We start from the raw sequence: 24,929 nt of genomic DNA on the forward strand, positions 1-24,929 counted from the left end.
CCTCAATTAAACTGATTGAAAAGATTATGTCTCCATCATATGAATATCAGGCACAATCTCTCCCGTTAGGGGTTGAGTATCATACTATCATAATATATATGAGAAGAACATAACCCGTGTCATGCCAACAACCTTTTTTTTTTAAATAAATGTGTTTAGTTCCGATGCAAAGACCCTATAAGTGAATCAATATTAAAGCAAAATATGCAATATTTAATGACCTGACAACAGTATGGTAACTATATTCCTTCAAAATAAGTATGTTTAAAGGTTTTGTAAGCTTTTGAGGTGAATAATTACATTTTTGTGTTTTGTAAAGAAGATTACCATAAAAGATTGGATGTGAAATACCTGAACGTATAAGATGTCTGCATATTGAGTTATATTTACGAATTATTTCCTTATACCGATGATAAAATTAAGTAAACGTTTTGACTAGTTTGTGATATCGAAAAACCTGGTGGAATAACTTTGCAGTAATACATAATTTTTTTTCGCTAAAATCTAATTCGTGTAACCATGTTTGGAAAAATTATAATCATCTGTATCTATTGCAAGGGGAATGACAACCTTTTGAGATTTATAAACTATATCTAAAATGTTGGTATAAATCATTTTTTTTCTTTGAAAATACAATCAAATGTTGATTCAGGTATAACCATAAAAGTAAAATCCCAAATATAACAAACTCCGTGGAATATTCAAAACGGTCCCGATAATTATAATTTTAGTTTCTTATCAGTTCTTTTAAAAATATTGATCATACAGTCTTTCATATGTGTAGTTGCTTTACCACATTGGCTTTAAATTACTTGGGCATGATCGTTCCTCATAATTGTAATATGAAACAAAATCATCCGAACGAAACACATTTTTTTAAGTGTTAATTATATTTAAATACAGATGAAGGAATTAATTTAATTCTACTTCGTTAAAACATCTAAACGTAGATACAACTACTCTATTTACTAAAGGATTGTACTTTAATGAAATAAAAAGCCCATCTCATACAAAAATAGGAGCCCACAGATATATGTTATACTGCCTCATTTATTTATTTACCTCTCGAAATTGCAATGAAGGACAATTGATAGCAAAAATGAAAGAGTAAAGGGATGTGTTAAGCTTCCAAATTGTGAAATTTTAATAGAGCGAAATTCAAATAGCACTTCCATATGGAGTATACAGGTTGCCTACAAAATTTAAGACCTTGCGTTTCCTATTAAGACTTCGTTTACAGACGGTTTCTATTAACAAGGGTGCGTTAGAAGCAAGGGTTTCAGAAAGTCAAATTTGATTAAAGTTTTTAGACGCCATCTCGAGTTGCATACCGGTAATGAAATATCTGTATCACAGACTACCGCAAAATGTTGCAGTTGTCGTTAACACAATTATACCCTTGACCTCGATTGTGAAATCACTGAATGATAATAACCACCGACTCAGTACCTCCATTGCCTATTGTGATGAGTGCTTTAAGTGGAATAAGGGTCTGCCTATCCTCTCTGAGAACACATACAATAAGCGCACTGAGTTGCTTAGTCTTTTGTGTGTAGAGTTTGGTTGACTAAATTGTATCTTGCAATAATTCGTTATATGTCATGGCATTGTCAAGTTGTTTTCGACCAGAATAAATAATTTGAATTTTAAATTTATTCGGTACTTTGTTTTTAGACGATCATGAGTTAAATATCTTTGATCTCTGTATAGTGTACGCTGATCTTTAACGTGTATTTTTGTTTTGTTTAAGGTACACTTCCACTCGTTTCTGATGGTAATATGACAGTTACAGCATGTATTCAAACAGAAAACAACACATGTGAAACATCGTTTGTTATTGTGGTCAAAAATTGTAGAAAGTATTTTGTATACTATTTACAGAATACTACAAAAAATGCAGCTTACTGCTTTGGTAATATATCAATTAGTTATTTTTCTGTTTGATTCCTACTGTGGAAGAACATGTTTTGTAGCTCTTGTTGATTAAGTATTAATTAGGGAAGATGATTGTTTCTAATTTTCTGAAACTTCAATTTACATAGTTTTATGCTATTTGATTTTTGCTTAAAAAACTATCTCATTTTTGAATAAGATCAAAATTACCCAACGACCTAAAATAAGAAGAAGACACACATTTTGTAAATCCTCCTATATTTTAAAACATTATTACCCTATTTACGCAAAACTTTATATGTTCTTATGAACAACATTTACATAGGAAGTTAATATATAAATAAATGTCGTTTTTTTGTTGTTCACAAACATACTATAAAACAGGTCTTTGGCTAAACTACTAATGATTTAGACTTTTTACCTTTATAAATATTGTGTAAAAAGACTTCTCTGCCTAAAAAATAAGAACACGTCCAGAAGTATCATTACCATCATTTATGATCATAAGAACGATTTTTAAAAGATGTTTAAGTACTGCTTTATAGATTTCGTATTGTTATTCGATTACATTTGTTTGCCAATCTAAATTTAAGGTAATGGACCAGTTCTTTGTCCAGAAGGAATGTCATCTGAATCTGGTTACTATCCTGAATGTTCATGTAAGTGATGATAAGGCATTGTTATCAATAATACATCAAGTACCATTATTGATGCAATAACACTACATTGGCAACTAAATGTAAGATAATTTTTTTGTTTTGTTGGTATGTCTTCAATGGACTCAAAATAGTTAGCTGTTTGTTTTGATCCGTTTAAATGAAATTTCACCACAATTGGTATTCATTTTTAGTATTGTACTTGGTGCTTTTCTATGAACAAACTCACATCTTTCGGTTTTTCTTTTCAATGAGTGAAAGATAATAATGGAAGTCAAGTTATACAGGAAAAACTCGCCAACTCTTTTTCCACTGAAGTTTCATCAAAAGGAATTGACATATACGGCTGTGTTAACACAACAAAACTTACTCTGAGTAAATAATAACTTGTGGATCAAAGAATGTTTAGGCAAGGATGTAACTAGATATTGACTGATTATTTGTATTACAGAAATATAAAAAGTTCTCTGATTTTGATATGCATTTTTGTTTAAGTCTGCAAAGATGGCAAAATAAACAATCACACAATTTTCACCAATTACGGTCAATTCAGTCAAATAGTTATCAAAGGTACCAGGATCATAATTTAGTACGCCAGACTATGCCTGGAGTAAGAAAATCCTTAGTTTTTCGAAAAATTCAAAGTTTTGTAAACAGGAAATTTATAAAAATGACCACATTATTGATATACATGTCAACACCGAAATGTTGACTACTGGGCTGGTGATACCCTCGGGACGAAACGTCCACCAGCAGTGGCAACGACCCAGTGGTGTAAATAGTTATCAAAGGTACCAGGATTATAATTTAGTACGCCAGACGCGCGTTTCGTCTCTATAAGACTCTTCAGTGACGCTCATATCAAAATATTTATGAAGCCAAACAAGTATAAAGTTGAAGAGCAATGAGGATTCAAAATTCCAAAACGTTGTGCCAAATACGGCTAAAGTAATCTATGCCTGGGGTAAGAAAATCCTTAGTTTTTTTGAAAAATTCAAAGTTTTGTAAACAGGAAATTTATAAAAATGACCACATTCAATAAACGAAATGAAATACCCCCCAATAAAGAAGCCATGCATTAATTATAAATTGCATTGACAATGAAACGAATTCTTGATTTCAACCAATCAAGACACCATTTGAGCCTTCAGTACTTTACAATATTCCAAGTGTACACTATACATATCATGATATATAAAAATCGAGATATTGATCAAAAAGCAATTTTCATTTTTTGTTTTTAAAGTTAATTTTATTCTTATAGCACTTTTAAAAATTGGCCCTTCTGTGAAAAATTTATGGGGAAATAGGCCCTACTTCTTTCATTTAGTGATTGTTGATAAATAAACTCATCATTTTTACCAAGATTAATTTTTGTATTTACGCAAGACGTGCGTTTCGTCTACGCTCGAGTCCAAAAAAGTTAAAAATGCCCAATAAAGTACGAAGTTGAAGACCATTGAGGGCCAAAATTCGTAAAAGTTTTGCCAAATACAGCTAAGTTAATCTATTCCTGCAGTAGAAAAGCCTTAGTATTTCAAAAATTCCAAGCAAATGTAAAGTTAATTTATAAACATGACCATATCAACCACAATTCATATCTGTATATGTACTACTGGGCTGGTGATACTTTCGGGAAATTAAAACTCCACTAGCAGTTGCATCGACCCAGTGGTTGTAAATAAAAGATAATTAACTAGCGAGTTTGTTGCCTAACTTAACCGTATTTGTGAAATTGATATATTTAACAACGCTGAGTACAGGAAGCACATGCAGAAAAGGTTAATCATAACTTTTTGATATATATATTTTCCATGCGTTCCCATATGCTATAAATAAATGAAGGCAACAGTCACAAATCGATTAAGAGAAATCAAATTCAGGTTACAAATCAAAACCGAAGGAAACCCATCAACTATACGAGAAAAAACAACGAAACAGCAGAACACTGTAGTACTTTTCTTTGACAGTTGCTATAATTCTTGGTGTTATTGGTTTGTTCTTTAATAATCAGCTATTACTATAACCTTCCGGTGCACGTTTGTTTACATTATTTCATCATGTTTTTTTTCCAATCTGCAATATGAGCTGTTCGGTTGCTATCGTTTAAACGTCAGATTTAGTAGTTCATTTCACACTACTATATCAATAAAGATCGTGTCAATCTAGAAAAAAATATCAAAGATTTTCTCTTGCAAGACATATGACGTACTTGTTTTTATAGTAATACTGAAGACTTAGTTAGGTAAAAAAAAAGTAGTTATTAACAGTTGAATATTTCTTTCAGCATCTTACCCGAATGAAACCGTTACTCCATATGTTAATGCTACTCTTGTTCAAAGTGGTTCTGGTCTTGTGCCCATATTTGAGTGTAAGTTTGATGATATACCAAACGGAACTTATGTGTATGACGTTTTCTGGTTTATAAACGGAATCAACGTTACCACTCATAAGAATGTTCAGTTTGATGACATTGGAAATACAGTGCTTACGGATTCGGAATGGACGGATAGATTTACTATGAATATGGAGGTATTAATATGTATATGTACTAGTATATCAATATAGATGATAAAAGTTTTCATGCAAATACGTCCAGCAATCTGGGATAAATTATATTTTAAGTTATCAGTTTTCAAGAATACGGAAACAGATGGATAACAAAAGAAAAAAAAATCAATTATTTTGGAGACGTTTCTTTAAATATATCCGGCACCATTAATCACTCGAATACAAAATAGTTATTGTAGACGTCTGTTTTTATTTCGTTTAGTTTAAAAAAAAATCAGTGAATATTCTTTTGCTGATGAAACGTACACAAGAAATACATGTCTATAGTGGCAGTGGTCACATATAAAAAAATTAGTTCTAGATAATTTATGAAAAATGAATATATGAATTCATAAATGATATAACATTAATTCTTTCATTAGGTTACTTGTTTTCTTCGACTGCGATTCAACGCAGATGCTGTTCCAAGTCCATTTTATCGAAGCAAAATCTTCTATGCCGGACTCTTTGTAAGTACTTCACTCAAACTCGATTCGATTATATAAATAATTTGTTAAATCAATACACCTCTCTAGTTTTCTTTTCACAATGAAATTATTTTTTTCGGAAAAAAAATTCCTGTGCTAAAATAATTGTGCTCCAACAGAGTTTTGTTCCCTAGTTTCATTTTGTAAATGCGTTAAAAAAATATGTATAGAGCCCCGAGAAACCCATAATTGGGATTACAAAAAGAAATCAACTTTAAATTGTAGCCAACGAAAGACAAAAATCAAAACAAAATTTAACAAAATTTATTATACAATTTTACACGAATAATTACACAAGAACAAATGTCAACTCATCTGTTAAAATATATGTCCGATTCTTTGTCTTTTCTTATGCCGAGTTTTTCTCTAATCTGTGAAAGAATATGTTTGTCAAGTTGAAAATCTAGTATGATGTAGTTAAAGTAAATAAAAGTGTCAATCCAACTACTCTAGAGATCTTGTGTGAAATCAATGAAATTATATAAACGTATACAATTGTTTGTTTGTGTATATATACATGTACTTATCACGAAAATGCATAGAACATTATAGAAAAAAAAAACGCATAGCAAACAATAGGAAGGGCACGGAAACGTTTAAAGTTAAATGAAACAATCGTAGATTCGTTTTTCTAGAAGAATCGTTTTGGTCTTTGAGGACAGTTGTCTCATTGGCAATCATACCACATCTTCTTTTTTATAATTCTATTTATTCCATCTGTATGTATGATTATTCCAGGACTAAACATTTTTAAGAACAACTAAACATCTCATATCGTTGCGTAAAAATATACCATAAGAACCTTTTTTAACTGTTAAAATGATCGATCCGATCAACACAAAGCACAAGCACATAGCAGACAAAACTATAAATAACATAATAACAACGACCTACTATAATTAATAGGTTGGTTATGTTTGGTGCATGAATAGTAATAAGGTGAATATATCTGTCTGATATGTTTCATCTGACCTTGACATCTTTGTCACTGATCTTTTGAAGGTTAAGGTGATGTGTGAAACGTTTAGTAAGGGACTTATCATTGTTTACCTGTGAGGGGGGGGGGGGGGGGCTGGTCATTTTGAAATCCAAATTATAAAATTTTCTTGATCCCCCCATGAAATTTATCTGTTTTTATTTGATCCCCTCTGTAAAAGAAATTAAAAAAAATGTGACCCCCCCCTCTATTAAACATGCCAAAATTTTAACATGCAAAACACTTATCATGTTATTTCACAGAAATATTTTCAGTGAATTAATTGAGTTCAAAACCATATTTGAAGGAAAATTGCCTTGACATAGGACTCTTTCATGAATATAAATTGGTAGAGCAAGCCAGTGTTTTGGGGAGCTATTTTTTTTCTAATTTCCTTTATTGGGCTATTAAAGAAACTTGTTGAGACTGTAACTGCACATTATTTACTAAGAAGGATTTATTAAAAAAGAGGGACGAAAGATACCAAAGGGACAATCAAACTCATAAATCGAAAATAAACTGACAACGTCATGGCTAAAAATAAAAATGACAAACAGACAGACAATAGTACACATGGCACAACATAGAAAACTAAAGAATAATCAACACGAACCCCACCAAAAACTAGGGGTGATCTCAGGTGCTATTAAATTGTCCCTCTCTTATGTGCTGCCTAAACTTAAGTTTTACGTGAATTTTGATACCTGTAAGCTTTCAGAACAATTTAATTACTCATTTGTTGTCATATTTCATTTAAAAATGTGTGATAGTAACCCAAAAATTTTGATTCATTAGCCTTAAAAGTACAAACTTTGCAATGAGAGGTATAATGGACCCAAAGGGATCTGATAATGAAAGCAAAAAGGTGCATTAGTGGTTTTGTCATCTCATAATCATCTTTTGTATCAATATTCAACTGGTTTTATGCAGAATATTTGGCCATTTATTGGAGAACTTATTGCTCTACACTATATTCTTTCATGATGCAGCCTGATTTTATTTGTTTGACAAAGTTTTGCACAAATCGCTGTAGATTTCATTTTAATTGATACTTAATTTCTCTCAAACTTTTAGTTTATTACAACATAAGTTGGCACTAATGCTTGTTAATGTAGTGATCGAAGTGGGTGTAATATAACGACTGGATTAATCGGGTTATGAACATGATGAAGCACCTATGCATTCTAAATGGGACAACATGACACAAAATGACAGCTTACTACATCACCACAAAGTCTTGTGATGTCTTACTTAAGGGGGCTCCTGGGTAAAGAAGCATACATTTTTGTTAATGACCTTTTTTTCTGTTGAACTAATAGGAGAAATACAGGTAATATCGAAATAAAAAAATAACCTAATTACAGAAATCGCTTAAATTTTACAATTATTTAGTTTATGTACAGCTCATTTGATAACAATAATAAAGAATATAGGTCACCTGTGAGTTAAAAAAGATATTTCAAATTTAATGCCAAAAAATGGCATTTTTGCACCAAAGGGAGATAATTTGGAGCTTTTTCAATGATATAAACATTTTAAACGTCATCTGGGGCCAAACCGGAACAATTTTGTGGGTTGATTGTTGTACCATATCATAAATTAATAACTAATAGTGTAATAAATAAAATTTGTAATAAAAAAATAAAGGTTTAATTTTTTGCTGAAATTTTTGTACTCACGAGCCACCTTAATTGTATGAATGGTGGTAAAAATATATTTCCATTCAACTGTTGTAATGCTCGTTTTGGCATTTTGTCTGTTGAAGTATTTTAACTACTCAGTTTCATGTGCAAAAAATATTGATCCCCCACTTTGAATTTATATAAAATTTAGAAACCCCCTTTTCCACATACATAAAAAAAACTTGATCCCCCCTGTATTTTGACCAGCCTCCCCTCCCAGATAAATAATAATAAGTCCCTAAATCTTGAACTTTAAAGACTTTTCACATATAACCATTGATATTCATTTAAGCTTTTGAGACATTTCAGCGTACTAGTATCCATTTTTGTTTGTTTTGTTGTTTCGTTGCTCATTCTTCGATATTAAACACTTGTTGATGTTAAAGGCCATTTTTAAAATCATGAAATTTGTGTTACGATGTGACCGATATTGAGTACCTAAAATTTCTGAAGGGTTTTGGAAAACAAAGTTCAACTTATGTATTCAAAGCACTTTTTTGAGCCTTTGGCACCAACTTCAATTGATTTGTGTTCTTTGTTGCGGATGCACTAAAAAATATCTCATTAAATTAATAAAAATCAATTACTCTATGAGTAATTGCCATACGATGTGTCCATATGGTTTTGTTTTTGTTGTAGCCTGAAAATTATGAATATACTGTTATTGAAGGTGAATATATCGACATAGTCTTAACACAAACAGTTCCAGTTGCATGCAATGTATCCAACCTACCATTTGAAAGAAATGTGTGTACTAAAGACGTGAATTTTTTTCAACAAACGAAAAATGCACCTTTATGCTCTAATAATATTGCTAGCAGAGACATTATATTTAATACTGAATTTTGTGGAATAAAGTTAGATATCATTGACTGGGAGAAGAAAAAATACCTGAGAGTATACGGATTTAGTGATGGTATATACAATCATCAAGAAAGATCGGCGTATATTCGTCTATCTACAAATACAATCTCTGTGTTTCACGACATATGGACGAGCATAAGCGTTTCTGAAATAAAGGTAAGAAGATAAAAAGTAAAATAACAAAAAATATCGAACTCCAAGGAAACTTCAAAACAAAATCGTTCATTACTGTCATATTCGAAGGATTTATTGTTCCAAATTACAATGGGTAAGACCGGGGTAGTAGGTCTATGTGTATAGTAAGGCGAAATAAAAGTAATGCAATTTTTGTTTTCAATTTTGTGATTTAATCGATATTTATTTTGACTACATTTTTGCACAAATTTACTGTCTTCTGACAGAACAGTTTTATCTATTTTGTAATGTGAACAATAAAAGTATGTCGATGTATATAGCCCACAGCAAAGTTGAACTTGCAAATTTCAATACCAGATTGCTTGGGAACGGTGTAATATTTACCACCAATCTGTTCCTTTAATGAATGAGTACGTTTTTCTAACTTTGAACACCGATGCCGTCCTATGGCGGGCAATGTATATAACGAACGACAACTTTTGTACAAACCGTGTATTTTATATCTAGTGTCCACAGGTAACATCCCAATACCAATTGAATAATCTGATATCCATAGTAAGTATGACATAGTATTTTTCTTGTGAACTAAATAACTGTTTTTTTTCATTAATTGCTTGCATTCTCTTTTCCAACCAAAGGTGAACGTTCTAGATAAGGACTCCACTATGACCGGTCGATTATGCCAGGTCTATAACGATCCACATATTCGTACATTTGATGGAAAAGTATATCATTACATGGAAGTTGGAGAATTTGTTTTATACAGGAACAATAAAGGACCATACTGGGTAACATTTAACATTGGTTTATAGGCGACAGCGCGCTGGAGATAAAAAAAACAAGCGGACAATTGTCACCTATAATCACAATTTAACATTTAAAAATGCTTTCCCCACTACCTTTACTGTGAATGTACCCGGATATAAAAAAAAAAGCAATTTAAATACCTTTTCTGTGAATGTTGCAGGTATAAAAAAAAAAGGCAACTTAAAAATGATATCCTGAAAAAAATATTCGGTTGCATTTTTAGATAATATTTTATTTAGAAAATCTGAAAGAATATAACCAGGGCATATTCTGATAAAAAAAAACTCAAACATCTAGTCTGACAAAATAGTTCATTGTATGAGTACAGTGATGAAGGTATGTTTTGTTGTATCAATGTCATAATTGTGAATTTGGACGATTGTATCGTAACTGATCATCCTTCAGTAATTTCACTGAATAACAAAGGCAAGAGGAGTATACCGCTGTTCAATAGTTATAGTTTGATTAAGCGAAAACAAATCCGGGTTACAAACTAACACAATTATAACAATAATAAGAAAAAACCAACGGAACAGAAACACTTCAACACAACAAAAGCAAACGCAAACTGGAATGTATTACATATCTAAAGCAAAATAACCTGCGTGCAGGTCAAAATCTAAAATTGTGATTCGATTTTAGGTACATTCTTTGTTTACAAATTGTGGTTTCGGCTGGGAAGGGTCATCTTGTATCTGTGGTGTTTCCATTAGAAGTAGAAATTCACTGTTTGTGTTGCGGACATGTGAAAAAGTTTCAAGAGAAAATTCTTTTCCACTAAAGTCGCCTCATTCTGAAGTCAGAAGCTGTGATGATAAGGATTTTTCAATTGACATTTCATATAACACATACACGGTACGTTTGATTAACGATATATACAAAGATACATTCATGTGTATGATAAAAAGTATAATAACAAATATCGATCTCTAAAGGACATTCTAAACTAAAAGTGCTGTATAGCACTGCAAAATCAAAAGCTAAAACATCTCTAACGAAATAAAAAAAAAACTGTCATACTACTCCCATTGGTACATGTATTTCTTTATGCAGAAAATTGTAGATTTTACATGTGTTCATAGCTAGCTGAACCTCTTACTTGTATGACAGTATATTTATAGCAATGTACAAAGAAAAAACCCTCAGATACATTAGTTTAGAACATACTAGAACACACCCGCGAAATCGCGGGCATTCAGAGCGTAGTTCAAAGTATGTAAAGTGTTGTTGGAAGAATTATGTAAAATATTGAATGCCTGGATAATTTCAGCAAAAATATCATAAGTCATAGGTAATTGGGGACAGGAAAATGCTTTTTTTTTTATCCCTCCTCCTTTATTTCCAAAATTCCTAATTTTTGGTTTTTCTATCATTTTCAATATGAACATACATTTAGTATGTTATGAACATTTAAGTAAGGAGGCTGTTATTCAGTGGTTGTCGTTTGTTTAAGTGTTACATATTTGTTTTTCGTTCATTTATTGTACATAAATAAGGCCGCTAGTTTTCTGGTTTGAATTGTTTTACAACATGTCTCAACATGGCAATCATACCACATCTTCTTTTTTTTGTAATCCATGAATTTTGTAATAGATTTAATGACTTGAGAATTTCAGAAAAGGTTTCAAAAGTTACTATATAAATTAAGTGTATTTACTTTCAATTCTAAGTTTACTAATCGATCCATGGTGGTCATTGATATAGTATACAGAACCTCTCTATTTAATAAACTCTGTGACCGCCGTGGATAGTAAACTTGAAAATGATAGCAGATAGAATTCTGAAAACACACTTTATTCTTTGTATATGTATGTTTAAAGTATACAGAAAAACGCAAACCGGAAGTCTAATCTGACTTAAAATTTCGTCCAATGAGGGGACAATATCCGGATGCCTTTTTTCTCGTTTTTCTCCTAAAATGACGCAATCTGAATAATCATATGGATGGATGACAAATGCGACTATGCACTGTACCTATAGGACACAGAAGTGTGTTGATTAATTTATTGTGGAAAGAAGAGAAGCGACACACAAAATGAGGTCTTCTCGTTTAATAGTATAGATAGACAAAGTACATAGGCAAAATTAAAGACAAGAATTTTAACTCGATCAGCTGTTTCTATGATTTTGAAACAAATTGATTTCATGCATTTCTTTAAAAGCCCATAATGCACACGTATTTTGTAGCGCGTGTAAGAATCTGAACAAAAACAAAACGGGAACCAGACCAATGTTTCCATCACTTAGATCTTTAGATAAAAGAAGATGTGGTATGATTGCCAATGAGACAACTCTCCACAAGAGACCAAAATGACACAGAAATTAACAACTTTAGGTCACCGTACGGTCTTCAACAATGAGCAAAGCCCGTACCGTATAGTCAGCAATAAAAGACCCCGAAATGACAATGCAAAACATCTGTAATTCTACTAATTGTGTTATATTTACTGATTGTGCCATTTTCACTGTGTGCAATTTTGAACAGACGGGTGATGCATTCATGACAAGAAATGCTTACCATTTCAACGCATCTGCTCTTGATCATTTTTGGAGTTCATGCGATTCTATCGGTTTCTTAATTTTATTCTAATTGGTTTTCTAATAGATTCACGAGATTTGAATATCAGTAAACTAATGATGCCTTAGATTGATACATTTCATAGAATTAACATACCAAAAAACATATTGAAATTTGACGTCACGCCCTTTTCTAAAAAAAAAAAAGGTAATCGGAAGGTACCAGGACCTTGTTGATAGATAATTCGTATTAACTTCAAAAATAAAATACAATGGTCTTGAAGCATATATTCTTGGTACTGACGTTGATTTTCATCTTAACAACGTGTTTGAGTTTTCTTTTATTTGTCATTTGAATATTTCTATTCTGTTTATACTATTTTTGGTGATATGCATTTGACGTCGCTCTGTACTTATAAATCCTGTCATTGTGTGATTGTGCTATGTTAAATTTGTGTTTTTCTTGTCTTCAATTTTTGATTTTCTAGATAAGAATATGCCCTTACCAAGCCAGGAATTCGACATTTGCTATCAATTCTTTTCATGTGTTTGAGCTTTTTGGTTTGCCATTTGATAATGCACATTACGTTTCCGTTTTAGGAGTTCTATACCTTTGTGTTTTTTTATGTACGATTGTAAGCCTTTTATAATCTGTTTTACGTTGTGCTTCATTAAGTTCTCAAATAATAGACTATTTTTCGCCATTTTCGACCAATATAAAAACTTCATCAATTTACCATGGTAGGAAAATGGTGTACCCTTTTTAGTCTACCAGTATTACCAATGTTATTTCAACTGATCAGGCGGAGCTTACGTTCTGATTTGCATAAGGACAGTCTATTTGAAAATGTGTGTGATAACGGTGATTGCCGTTATATTTATTATTGATTTCTAATCACCTATCAGTGCCACTAAACAGATATACAAAATAACTGAGTGTATGATATGGGACGAAGAACTGAACATTTCATTGATGAGTTTATCTAAAAACTCCTGTCTATAGATGGACTGGTCTTTAATAAGCGAGGCGGTTAAACTCCGCCCAGTCAAGGGAAATAAATCAAGTAACATTTCATGCCACTTTGAGGGCCGTTGAAATTTCGCAGTACTTCACGCAGTGTTTTGGGTTTTCTAAGTTTTATTTTTTGTTCACTGGTCGATATTTATTCCGTTACAAATTGTTTTCATAATGATTTTATATCTTTATGTGTCTTTTTAGTCATTTAAGTTAAAACATCATATTGTAGATAACATTACCAACAGGGACAGAAATCAAGTTTACCATATCAACGTGGTCAATGTTTATCAATAGTGTATCTATTAAGCCATCTATATTTGATATCAACTACGCAAATGGACTGTGTGGTGTGCCAAGTTTGGTTCAGGACACATCAGACGACTTTACTCATAGAGACTCGGGTGCAATTTTAGATGAGCGTAGTTTTGCGGATTCGTGGAGGTAGGTATTTTAAATAGAATTGTAATAATAGAACTGCGGATTTTTTTTTCTCTAAAATTGACATTGCAATATAATGTTAATAAAGATATTGTAGGGTAAATGTCAAATAGGCAGCAATGTAATGCTAAAAATAACCTAACGACATCTAGATTGCATACGTTTATGTGGCGAAAGTGAAGTTTTGTACTGTTACACATGTCCCAGTCTAGGGAAGGGTTGGCGCCTTCAAACATGTTTATCCCCGAAACAGTACACAGACGTCTATAAATTAGATGAATAATGCCAATGATAATAAGATTCATTTTTCTGGGTGTTGGTTAATGTTTAAATTTGTTTAAAATTTGTTTTAAAATGTTGACATGTAGTTTTTGTTATTTATTTTTAATGCTACTTTATCCGAAAACGTTTAACAAAGCAATTTCTATCCTATCAAATATACTATTTATAGAACAATAATCACTTATACACTTTTAATATATATTTCAGGATAACTGCTATGCATACACCACATGAACAACTCTTTATAGAGGAACCTACATTTTTTTTGCTAGATGTTGCTATAGTTATTGATAATGGAAATAATACAAATGATAACGAAACAACTCGTTATTGTGTTTGTGAAAGTCAACCTCCACGTAACAATGGTGATTTAAATTCGTATAACATTGTACAGTGTAATTTAACAGAGAGCACAGAGACGTGTTCTTCTGCAGTTCCAACTGATAATAACGGTTTAGTCGGATCACTAGCTACACCATGCATTTCAACAAGTTACAGCAGAAAGAAACGTTCTATTATTACAGGTCACAAAATCGTTCGTCGTAGTACATCTGACTCCGACGATGTTGTCGATGTTAAACCTTTAGAATACGACGATGATGTTAACAGCACCAAAAACTTTGTAAGTAATTGCCAAATACAATATCAAAATATCCTTCCCTTTCAAAGAATGTTACCTACCGAATTAGACTATTTACTGGTTGTGTAATGACATGAGCAACACAACGGTTGCCACATGTAAGGATCTGCTTACCCTTCCAGAGAACCTGAGACCATCCCCAGTTTTTTGGTTGGGTTTATGTTGCTCAGTCTTAAGTTTCCTATGTTGTATCTTTTTTTCTGTTTGTCTTTTTCCTTTTTAGCCAGGGCGTTATCAGTTAATTTTCGATTTATGAGTTTGACTGTTCCTCTGGTGTCATTCGCACTTCTTACAAGTTCGTCTTCAATATTTAGGATAATTCATAAAAAAAATAAATATCACTTCAATAGAATATAAATATTTTGTTTTGTATTATAAACTTGTATGCTTAACATTTTTCACCAAAGTGATATCGAACACTTTGAAAATCGACGAAAACTATACCCTTTTCTAACTATAAAACAAATATTCAAACAAACAAATACACCAATGTATGTATCCCGACACATTCGATTGTTGTAAGAACATACAAACACATCCGTCAAAAGATTTGTTAAGACTTGGTTCTTAAATATATATTTTGCCTATTGGTACACGGAATTAAGGTATATTGGCGAAATAAATAATAATAGAACATGTATCCACCGACTTTTATATCAGTAATTATATTGACAGAAATATATGCCTTGCAATGTCATTACAAACTGAAATTATAATCATTTAAACAAGTTCCAATGCATATTATTGCATCAAGTCAAAATAAAAACTACATTCTTTAATACCATGTTGCCTCTTAAACCTTTCAGAAAAATAACAGACGTACCTTTATTCGTTTATATGTTAATGTATTTTGTTTACATTTAGAAATTAAATTGAAGACAATACATATGTCAAAAGCTTTATATCTCTTTTAATATTTCCTCAACAAAATGCATTCCAAGCGTATTTGTATATGGGTACATAGTAATCAGAAGATGAACGCAGTTTTTATGGATAAATAAGGACAACAGTAGTATACCGCTGTTCAATATTCATTAAGGTAAAACAAATCAGGGTTACAAAGTAATACCGAGGGAAATAAATCAACTATACGATGGAAGTAACGGAACATCAGAAACACTGAACAATAAAACAAACGTGAACAAACATAAGAACGGACTATTTGATAACAACTGCATACTCCTGACTTACTCAGCACTACGGTGTTGACATGCATATCAATTATATGGTCATTTTTATAAATTTCCTGTTACAAAACTTTGAATTTTTCGAAAAACTAAGGATTTTCCTATCCCAGGAATAGATTACCTTAGCCGTATTTGGTACAACTTTTTCGAATATTTGGTCCTTAGTGCTCTTCAACTTTGTACTTGATTGGCTTTCTAACTATTTTGATATGAACTTCGCTGATGGGTCTTATGCCCGCGTCACACTTTTGCGTATAGAACGGCGTGCACCAAACGTACGGAGAAAATTGATAAAGTAGGTAAACGTTAGTTGCACGCCAGAGGAACGCTAAGCAATCGTGAAACGTGCGCTGTATAAGGTTGAAATTCGTCGAAATACAAAAGTATACGTTTGGTGAACGCTACGACTCGAAGAAATTTTAATGGAGCATAACAAATTTCATCCAACTCAGGCGTGTGTCTAGAGTATACCTCTACGCTACACGCACGTTATACATACGCTACAAGCGCGTTTAACGCGATACAGATAAGTTTGAGACACGTTTAAGGCACGTTGTATACGTTTCAAGATCGTTCAACTTTAACTTAAACGTATGCGGGTGTGTTTGTAACAAACACCCCGTAATAGACACGACCCGGATACGTCTCAAATACGTCCAAAAAACATTTTTTTCCTTCGTAGCATGCATTCCATCTACGTTAGACAAATACCAGGCATACGCCTACATACGTTTCTTGAACGCCCGATAAACGCTTATGTACGCTTCTCGAACGACAAATACACGCTTAAAGCTTGTTCTGCACACGTTACAGATATGATTGACCAATTGAATGCATCCAAATTACTAGCGTATAGGCAGCGTACATGAATTTTTAACACGCCCGGCGTACGTCAGAGCTATACGCTGATGTGTGACGCCGGTATTACGTAGACGAAACGCGCCTGTGGCGTATTAAGTTATGATCTAGTTATACTTGATAACTATTAGGACAGAACATTTAAAGAAAAAAATAATGGGTTGAACCTAGTTTGATGACTAACCAAACTCCTGCTTATACTCCAATGTTAAAAATATAGCTAAAATGAACATTGCGTGACAGGAATACAGTAAAAATAAACGCAAAAACACACATGACAAAGAAATACATTGTTTATTATTATAAAAGTACATTAAAACATATACACTAAACAAATAACAACGGAGACTTCCCATGAATTTACGACAGTACATCAGTTCACGAATTAAAACGGCACGTCACGCAAATATATCAACGCTACGAAAATGACGTATTTTTGGTGACATTTGTATCATCACAGGTACACTTCTTAAAATAGAATAGATATGTTTTATTGTAGCCACGTAAAAATCTAAAATTTGTTTGTAATTTCGTTATTTTATTATTTTCTAAACATGACACGAATACTATAAACAAGGTATTACACCACATCTTCCGATATCTTTTACATAAAACTGAAAAATAACACCGAGTTTAGAAAACTTGCATCACTTCCTACCGCTGAATTTCTTGAAGTTGTTTTTAATTTGATGTAACTGTCATTGTTTTCTTCTTAGTTGAATTTTTCATATTCAATCTACTTATCATGATTTAAAGACATATTGTGCATTATAACTTACCTTAAGAAACAAATTGCAAACACTTAATAGTATGATTAAACCTTTTCATGTTATGCAAACATTTAAACTTGAGAACTAAGCTTACTCTATGCATGCATGGACGAAGGCAACTAATGTTAACTTAGCCCATGCATGCGTGGACAAAGGCAATTAATGTTAACTTAGTCCATACTTGAATGGACTAAGTCTTCTTGAATCATTGAATAATTTCAAATGTAAAGATATGTTACCTCATGCATGCATGGACTAAGTATGTTGTGTTAGTCCATGCAAGGATGGACTAGGTGAACATTAGTTGCCTTCATCCATGCATGCATGGAATAAGTTAAGTTCTCAAATTTTCATGTTTACATAACATGAAAAGGTTTAGCCATTCTATCAAGTGTTAGCAATTTATTTCTTAAGGTAAGGTATAATGCACAATATGACTTTCAATCATAATAAATAGGTTGGATATGAAAATGTCAACTAAAAAGAAAACACTGATAGTTACATCAAATTTAGAAATAATGTAGCTAACATCATGAATTTAGCGGTAAAAAGAGATGGAGGTTTTCTAAACTTAATGTTGATTTCCAATTTTATTTAATACCTTGTTTATAATGGAATTGTGTTGGTTATATTGTTATTAAAAGTATTTGCTAGACAATGTCGGTTATTCTTCTTAATCAAGACTGTGCATAAACAAAATCATCATGTGCATATATAAGCTTCTACTGAAGATCAAACGGGGTAGGTATATGCATATTATTGAAACGGGAATAGTGAATGTGTCAAAGAGACACGAACCCGACTTAATAGTAGAAGACGTGTTTTGGTGCATCGATAAAATCTCACATCCTTAGTTGGGCTTCAAAATGAGTAGCGAAAGATACCAGAGGGACATTAACATGTTCCCCTTACATGCATAAAAGTCACCGAGAGTGCAAAGTATTCGACAATCAACTAGACAGCGACGAGCAAAAATACGAATGACCGTAAATATTACATTTAGATAGGCATGATAAATAAAACTGTATTTCAAACAATTATTTTCCTAAGAACAGGTAAAAGAGTTCCTTTTCCTCTTGCAATTTCTTTTTTTTTATTCTTATGGAAAAGGAATCTTTAAGTTATTCTTTGTTTGAATGCAAATCGGCTGAATTATTGTTTTTCGAGTCAAAATTCATACAATAAACAACAAGTAAAGGGACACTGCATTAAACTGTTTCGTTGGAGTGACACATTATTATAGATCTTATAATTTTATTATTGAAGACACGCACCTTCAGAAATGGTTGGACTGAAGAGAAGGCAAACCAAACATGCTATAAACTTATTAAAGACAAAATTCCAACAGATCTGGAAGAAAATGGGATTATTGTTTCAAAGGATGAATACATTGAGTCCTGTATTGAGGACATAAAGGTTATATTGTCTATTTATTGTGTCTTCTAGACCTACATGTTTTCAATTAACATTTGGTTCGTATTGTCTAACTCAAAGAAACAACGTGCTTCATTTATTTGGCTAATACAAACTATGATACCTTTTTTCGGTTATTTATGTATTCTGCATCTTCATGAATATAAATAAGGGTCACTGTGTATCCAGAACATATATGTTCGTAAAAAACAGCAGAATCGATCGATTTATTGATTGTTGGTTGCTCAACGTCCAGTGATAAATCGAAGTTAAAATCTTGGTATGATGAATTTATTAAATAAAGTTTAAAAAAATCTCTGTTTATACACACAATTATTTCATCGTCATTTGTGCACATTTTTAAATTGAAACATGAACATCGTTGTAAGGAATGTGAACTTTAAATTTATGAAAATGTATGAACACGATAGCGTACCTTTATTTCACAATAAGGAAATTGTTGTACTCTAGGATTAAGGATTTTAATATTGATATTTATAGCTTACAGCTGACACAACATTTGCAAAAGACACAGTTAGTGCAATGCAAACTTATACGTTAATGGAAGTATTACGAAACGAGACTATGGCTATGGCAGAAAAAGACAATAGTACACAAACTGTACTGGAGTATATAACCAGCTTTTTATGTCCAAACAACTGTAGCGGAAATGGAAACTGTACAAAAGGTATTACCCACATAAATCCTTATAAATTGTACAGCGATACTTGTGTTTCTGAAGCTTAGAGTCGATTTAAAAGTGAAAAAGTAAAAACATTCCAAACGTCAAACATCATTGTTTAATATGGACTTTTAGTGTAAAGGGATCTCAATCCTTCAATAAAAAATGAACATTTTTTATGTGGAAAAGCAGACATATGTAAGAAAAAAAACTATCATCAAACATTACCAAAAGTAACTTTCTCAATATAAAAAATAGTAAGTAAGCACATTACCTTAACTATTTAGCGGCAAAGGGGATTTTGATTCTTATCTACCTAAAACTCATATTTTCAAAGGTCGTATACTTTTGTAGAAAAAAAACGAATTTGGTTTAGTGTTGTTTTTCTGAAAATGTCTTATAACATGTATAACAAAACAAAACAATTATAAAAACCAAAATGTAAAATAGATAAATTATGGGTATACGCCTAACGACTAACAGAATGGTTTGTTTACTGCAAATAGTTATACATGACTTAAAAACAAAGGAAAGTTAAATTAAAAGAACTGAAAAAAGTTATGAATCGAGAAGTTTGAGTTATAAATACATAACTATAAATAACGGAAAAGTGACCATCAAATAAGAAAGTTAAATCTGAACTAGAATTGATGGATACGTATTTATAGTAAATTTGACATTTGTCAATACTTAACAAGAAGTTTCAATTGTTTTCCTGCATAAAGACCCACCAAACACAAAACTACCTTTCATGAATATATACATTGTTGTACATGTACCTGGAGGGCAATTCGTAAACTGTTACCTTTGTATAATTGAATAGTTTTTAAAAGACAGACACACCAAGATCATTACTTAATACTTGGATCGTAGCCACTGAGTATTTTGTAAATCTTGAATCTGTTTTTTTGGTAAGACAGACGTTCATTAAAGTAGTAGATAGAAAGTTCGCTCAAGTTTTTTGTAATGTTTACAAAATTATTATATGAGAATAACGTTGTAGGATTTTGTACATGTAAAAACGAATATGCAGGAGATGACTGCTCACAACAGATATATATTCCACCGGCTAACATAAGTTTACCGACATCAGGACTATGTGGTACTCGTACCAGAGCATGTCAAAGGACGAATATCTACGGATATTTTCCATCTAGAGATGTGTGGTGTAATAAAACACACTTTCAGGTAAAGGATTCTGGTTGATGATTTTGAGTTTGAAATCTTAATGTCAAAAAATATGTGCTCAATACATATGGGTGTATTCCCATCATTGCTTTTCCCCTATTAGCCTTTGTTCACTTATTGCACAAAATGGCCCAAAATATCAACTTTATCATAAAACTCCAAAAAGGTCTCAATTTGGTTCATAAATGGGTCTATTTCAAAAGTCTAAATGATAAATATATCAGTTCTTTTCAAAAGAGTACATAAACTTCTCCGAAATAAACCCATTTTAGACATTTTGTCAACATATGATGATTTCGTGCATTTTTCAGACCCAAAAGCTTTAGAAACACATTGGCCGCCACCTACGATCCAAAATGTGTTGTAACCAAAAGATTCCAATTTCGGTATAAATTTCATCAATATAAAAACTTTTTGGATCTTAGATGGAGGCCAAAGTTAATTATGCCAAAACCAATTAAAATCATTGGAAAAAAGTACAAAACACTGACCTTTTCATACAAATTGTGTTTATTTAAGGGGTCATAGAACCATGAATTGTAAAGGAAAGGGCCAGAAAAAATTTGTTTGTCTTAATAGTATTATCACAAGTATTTCTATGTGAATTTTGTAATGTTTTGGCCAAATTTAAAACATAAAAAATTCAGGGCCAATTTCAACCCTTTGTGAACCTTCCTCTTTGCACTTTTCAAAATAAAATGTGCATAATTTATCTTTGTTTCAATAAAAGAAATACTTGACACGAGTAAAGTTTTATCCTGTCTAGTACTATAGAAAAATCACACATAACATTTCATGCATATAAGAAAAAAACTATCACTGGAAGTTAACCAATCAAATTTCACCCCTTATTTTATCTGTGTACAAGGTTTAGTCACCATGTAACCTCAAGAATACAAAATATTCTATAGAAAATTAAATATAAAAATAATGGTGATTTGAAGTACCCAAGACATATATTTATGATACAGAAATGTTTTAATGCAATAAGAAAAGAGAAACCACACAGCTACATTAAATTTTCTTGAATTTCAACAAAACATCTGCATACCATTTTGCATTACTTATGCAGGTCTTGTTATTCTATGTATGTCCTTTTAGGTTTTTGTTTTATGATCTAATATTTTGGTGGAAATTTGCTTCCTAACTGATTGCTTTCGGTAGTTTTATAGAAACAACAAACTTGATATATTTTTTTTTCTCAGGTTAACGGCGATTCCAAAACATACGCAGATCCAGTCATGGTAAAAGCTGAGTATAGATCTGCGTTCATGGTATCTGTCGCTCTAAGTGGAAACCGTAAGAAAAGATCGACTCTAAACATCGAAATGGCTGAAGGCTATGAATTAAGATTATCAAATGATGGCATTGAATTTAGTGACCCAGTCAGCATTATAATTTATGACGAGGAATGTTATAACTGTAATGCCTCTTCGATATCATGTGTGGTTGTTGTAAGTGATATACAATTAAGCTAACCTTTGTTTGTGACTAACTATTTTACATGTATGCTGTGTAACTGTTAGTTAGTATAATCTGATCTTTTTGTGACTTTTTTAATGTCAGTTTTTAAATAAGGTCATTGGAGTACGTTTTTTATGTTGCTTTTTTCTACGTTTCCTGAGTCAACTCTCCGACCACGTCTTGCAGATTGGTTAGTTTCAGTCATAGGTCAGTTCCTTTTTATACAAGTTTTTTTAATTGCATTACAATAAATGCAGCATAATTAAAATGAATAAACTTTCCAAGAGCATCAGTAATGTAAATTAATATTTATACGTGTTAAGTGTTTTGTCGGTCTGCGATTTTTAAATCAATTTGTCAAATATAATCTAAACATATAAGCAACTGTTTTATAAACCAAAACATCACATTAAAAATCATCGACTTTATCACACATGTCTTATTGTCTTAATTCCTATCCAAATATTTTATTTTTGTTAGACAGATTTGTGAAGACATGTAATGTTTCGGCTTTAACGTTGATGAAACTTTTTGCAACTTAATCCAACGTTTAAACAAGGCATTACATGGAATCATCAAATTGTACCTACCGGCTTGTTTATAGTTATCATTGATATAAGAAGATTGGGTATAAGAGCCAACGAGAGAACTCTCCATCCAAGTCACAATTTGTAAAAGTAAACCATAATGGGTCAAAGGACGGTCTTCAACACGAAGCGTTTGTTCTACTGAACAGCAAGCTATAATGGACCCAAAAAATGACAAGTGTAAAACCATTCAAACGGGAAATCTAACCGTATAATCTATATAACAAACTAGATACTAGAAACATACGACAACTACTGATCTTCAGATTTCTGACTCAGGACAGGTGCAAACAAATGCAGCGGGTTAAAACGTTGCTTTTCTTTAATATGTACTTACCGTCACCCTTATCTTAAATAATAGTGTAACATCACAACATAGAAAGGCACACTATAAATTTCAATTGGCGCAACTCAATCAAAAGATATATTTACATAAGTGAACATACACTGAATAAATTAAAATGTTTTTATACAATGTAAATACAAAAACAATAAAATAAAATAAGGCTTTATATGATAGGCTTCATGTCCGGATTTCACGACAGATGGTATAGATACTACAACGGGTAGAGAATCGACTGTTGAGGAAAAAACAACACAAGATACAACATCCAATGAAGCTACAACTGCACAAGAGTTGAAAACTACTGATTTGATGGCATCAACAACACAGTTAACAACAGCAATCCAACAAACAACATATGATAACTTGCCAACAACAAATCAGTTATCACTTACATCAAACCAAGATTTTACCCCATATGACTCGACTACTGCAGACAAAACAACTACACCTAAAGAAACAATTCAGGAAGGTATGTTTAATTTTTATATCCTCTTATTTTCGTCTGTGGTATATAGTTTTTTTTTTGCCTCCAGATCACATCTCCTTTTTTCTCATATCAAATTCGAATTCAAAGAAATCCCTCGATAGGTATGAACAAGAAGTATTTGTAAAGTCTATACTCTACTAACCACCTGCGAAGTATATCAACGACCAAGACAACCAACGGCAGAACACGTTAATTATACTATTTGATATATGTAATTGTACATCATTTGGAACGAGGGATAAAAAATTCCCAATTTCACCTGAAAATCATTATCTAATTGATGTCGAACTTAATGGTTTAAACCCAAAAGTTGACTAGGTCTAGACATATTGTGAACCTGTATTTCAAACGTCAGGCAGTAAAACATAATGCTAAAGATGTAGTTATGTTTGAATTTTTCTACTATATTAATCGAATTCTTTGTTGACGAAGCGCGACTCTTATGCACACCATTTTGAGCCTGGTATGTATGATGAGTTTATTGTTGAAGTTCCACTTTCATTACATTATATGGAGAAGACAAAACTAAGCTGAAAAACTTGTTGCTAATCAATTTGTTTTGTACAATAAAATATGTTTAAACTAAACAAAAACAATACTTCTTTGAATTGTAACATGACCAGTGGTACGGATTACGTTTTGTTGATGGAGACTTGCCTATTGCCTATTTCGTATAATCTATCACCAATTTTCGCTCATTATGAAGCTGTTGGTTCTATCATACAAAATCCGATGTGAAAATATCAAACTTTCATATACTAAGTATTTGTAACTATATTGCGAAACAGAGCAGTATTGAAAACACATCACAAAATAGAAGTAAAACTGAAGTTTTAGAGAAAGGGATATACATATTTTTGTTTAGATGCACGTTCGTAAACCCCATTATTACATACCGTTTCCATTCATAAGTTTTATATTTCACAGATTTAAAGACCAGTTGCGTTATTCAAAATTATTTAAGCACCTACGTTTTCACCATCATGGTCCAAGTACACAGT

At 31.9% G+C, this 24,929-nt stretch overlaps 1 protein-coding gene across 1 annotated transcript in view; it reads left to right on the forward strand.

Annotated features, from left to right (window-relative positions):
- Positions 1-24,462, forward strand: part of LOC139529012 (von Willebrand factor D and EGF domain-containing protein-like) — a 41,465-nt gene extending 17,003 nt beyond the window's left edge. Inside the window, exons 7-21 of the mRNA XM_071325481.1 lie at positions 1,751-1,912; positions 2,487-2,552; positions 4,837-5,081; positions 5,483-5,569; positions 8,885-9,265; positions 9,883-10,032; positions 10,694-10,906; positions 13,816-14,027; positions 14,514-14,928; positions 19,028-19,177; positions 19,676-19,862; positions 20,860-21,044; positions 22,250-22,498; positions 23,616-23,910; positions 24,419-24,462. Coding sequence (XP_071181582.1) covers positions 1,751-1,912; positions 2,487-2,552; positions 4,837-5,081; positions 5,483-5,569; positions 8,885-9,265; positions 9,883-10,032; positions 10,694-10,906; positions 13,816-14,027; positions 14,514-14,928; positions 19,028-19,177; positions 19,676-19,862; positions 20,860-21,044; positions 22,250-22,498; positions 23,616-23,910; positions 24,419-24,462 — 3,041 coding nt within the window. The remainder of the gene's footprint in view (positions 1-1,750; positions 1,913-2,486; positions 2,553-4,836; positions 5,082-5,482; positions 5,570-8,884; positions 9,266-9,882; positions 10,033-10,693; positions 10,907-13,815; positions 14,028-14,513; positions 14,929-19,027; positions 19,178-19,675; positions 19,863-20,859; positions 21,045-22,249; positions 22,499-23,615; positions 23,911-24,418) is intronic.
- Positions 24,463-24,929: the final 467 nt, after the last annotated feature.

This window comes from Mytilus edulis, chromosome 1 (assembly GCF_963676685.1).
Source record: "Mytilus edulis chromosome 1, xbMytEdul2.2, whole genome shotgun sequence".
Classification (NCBI taxonomy): Eukaryota; Metazoa; Mollusca; class Bivalvia; order Mytilida; family Mytilidae; genus Mytilus; species Mytilus edulis.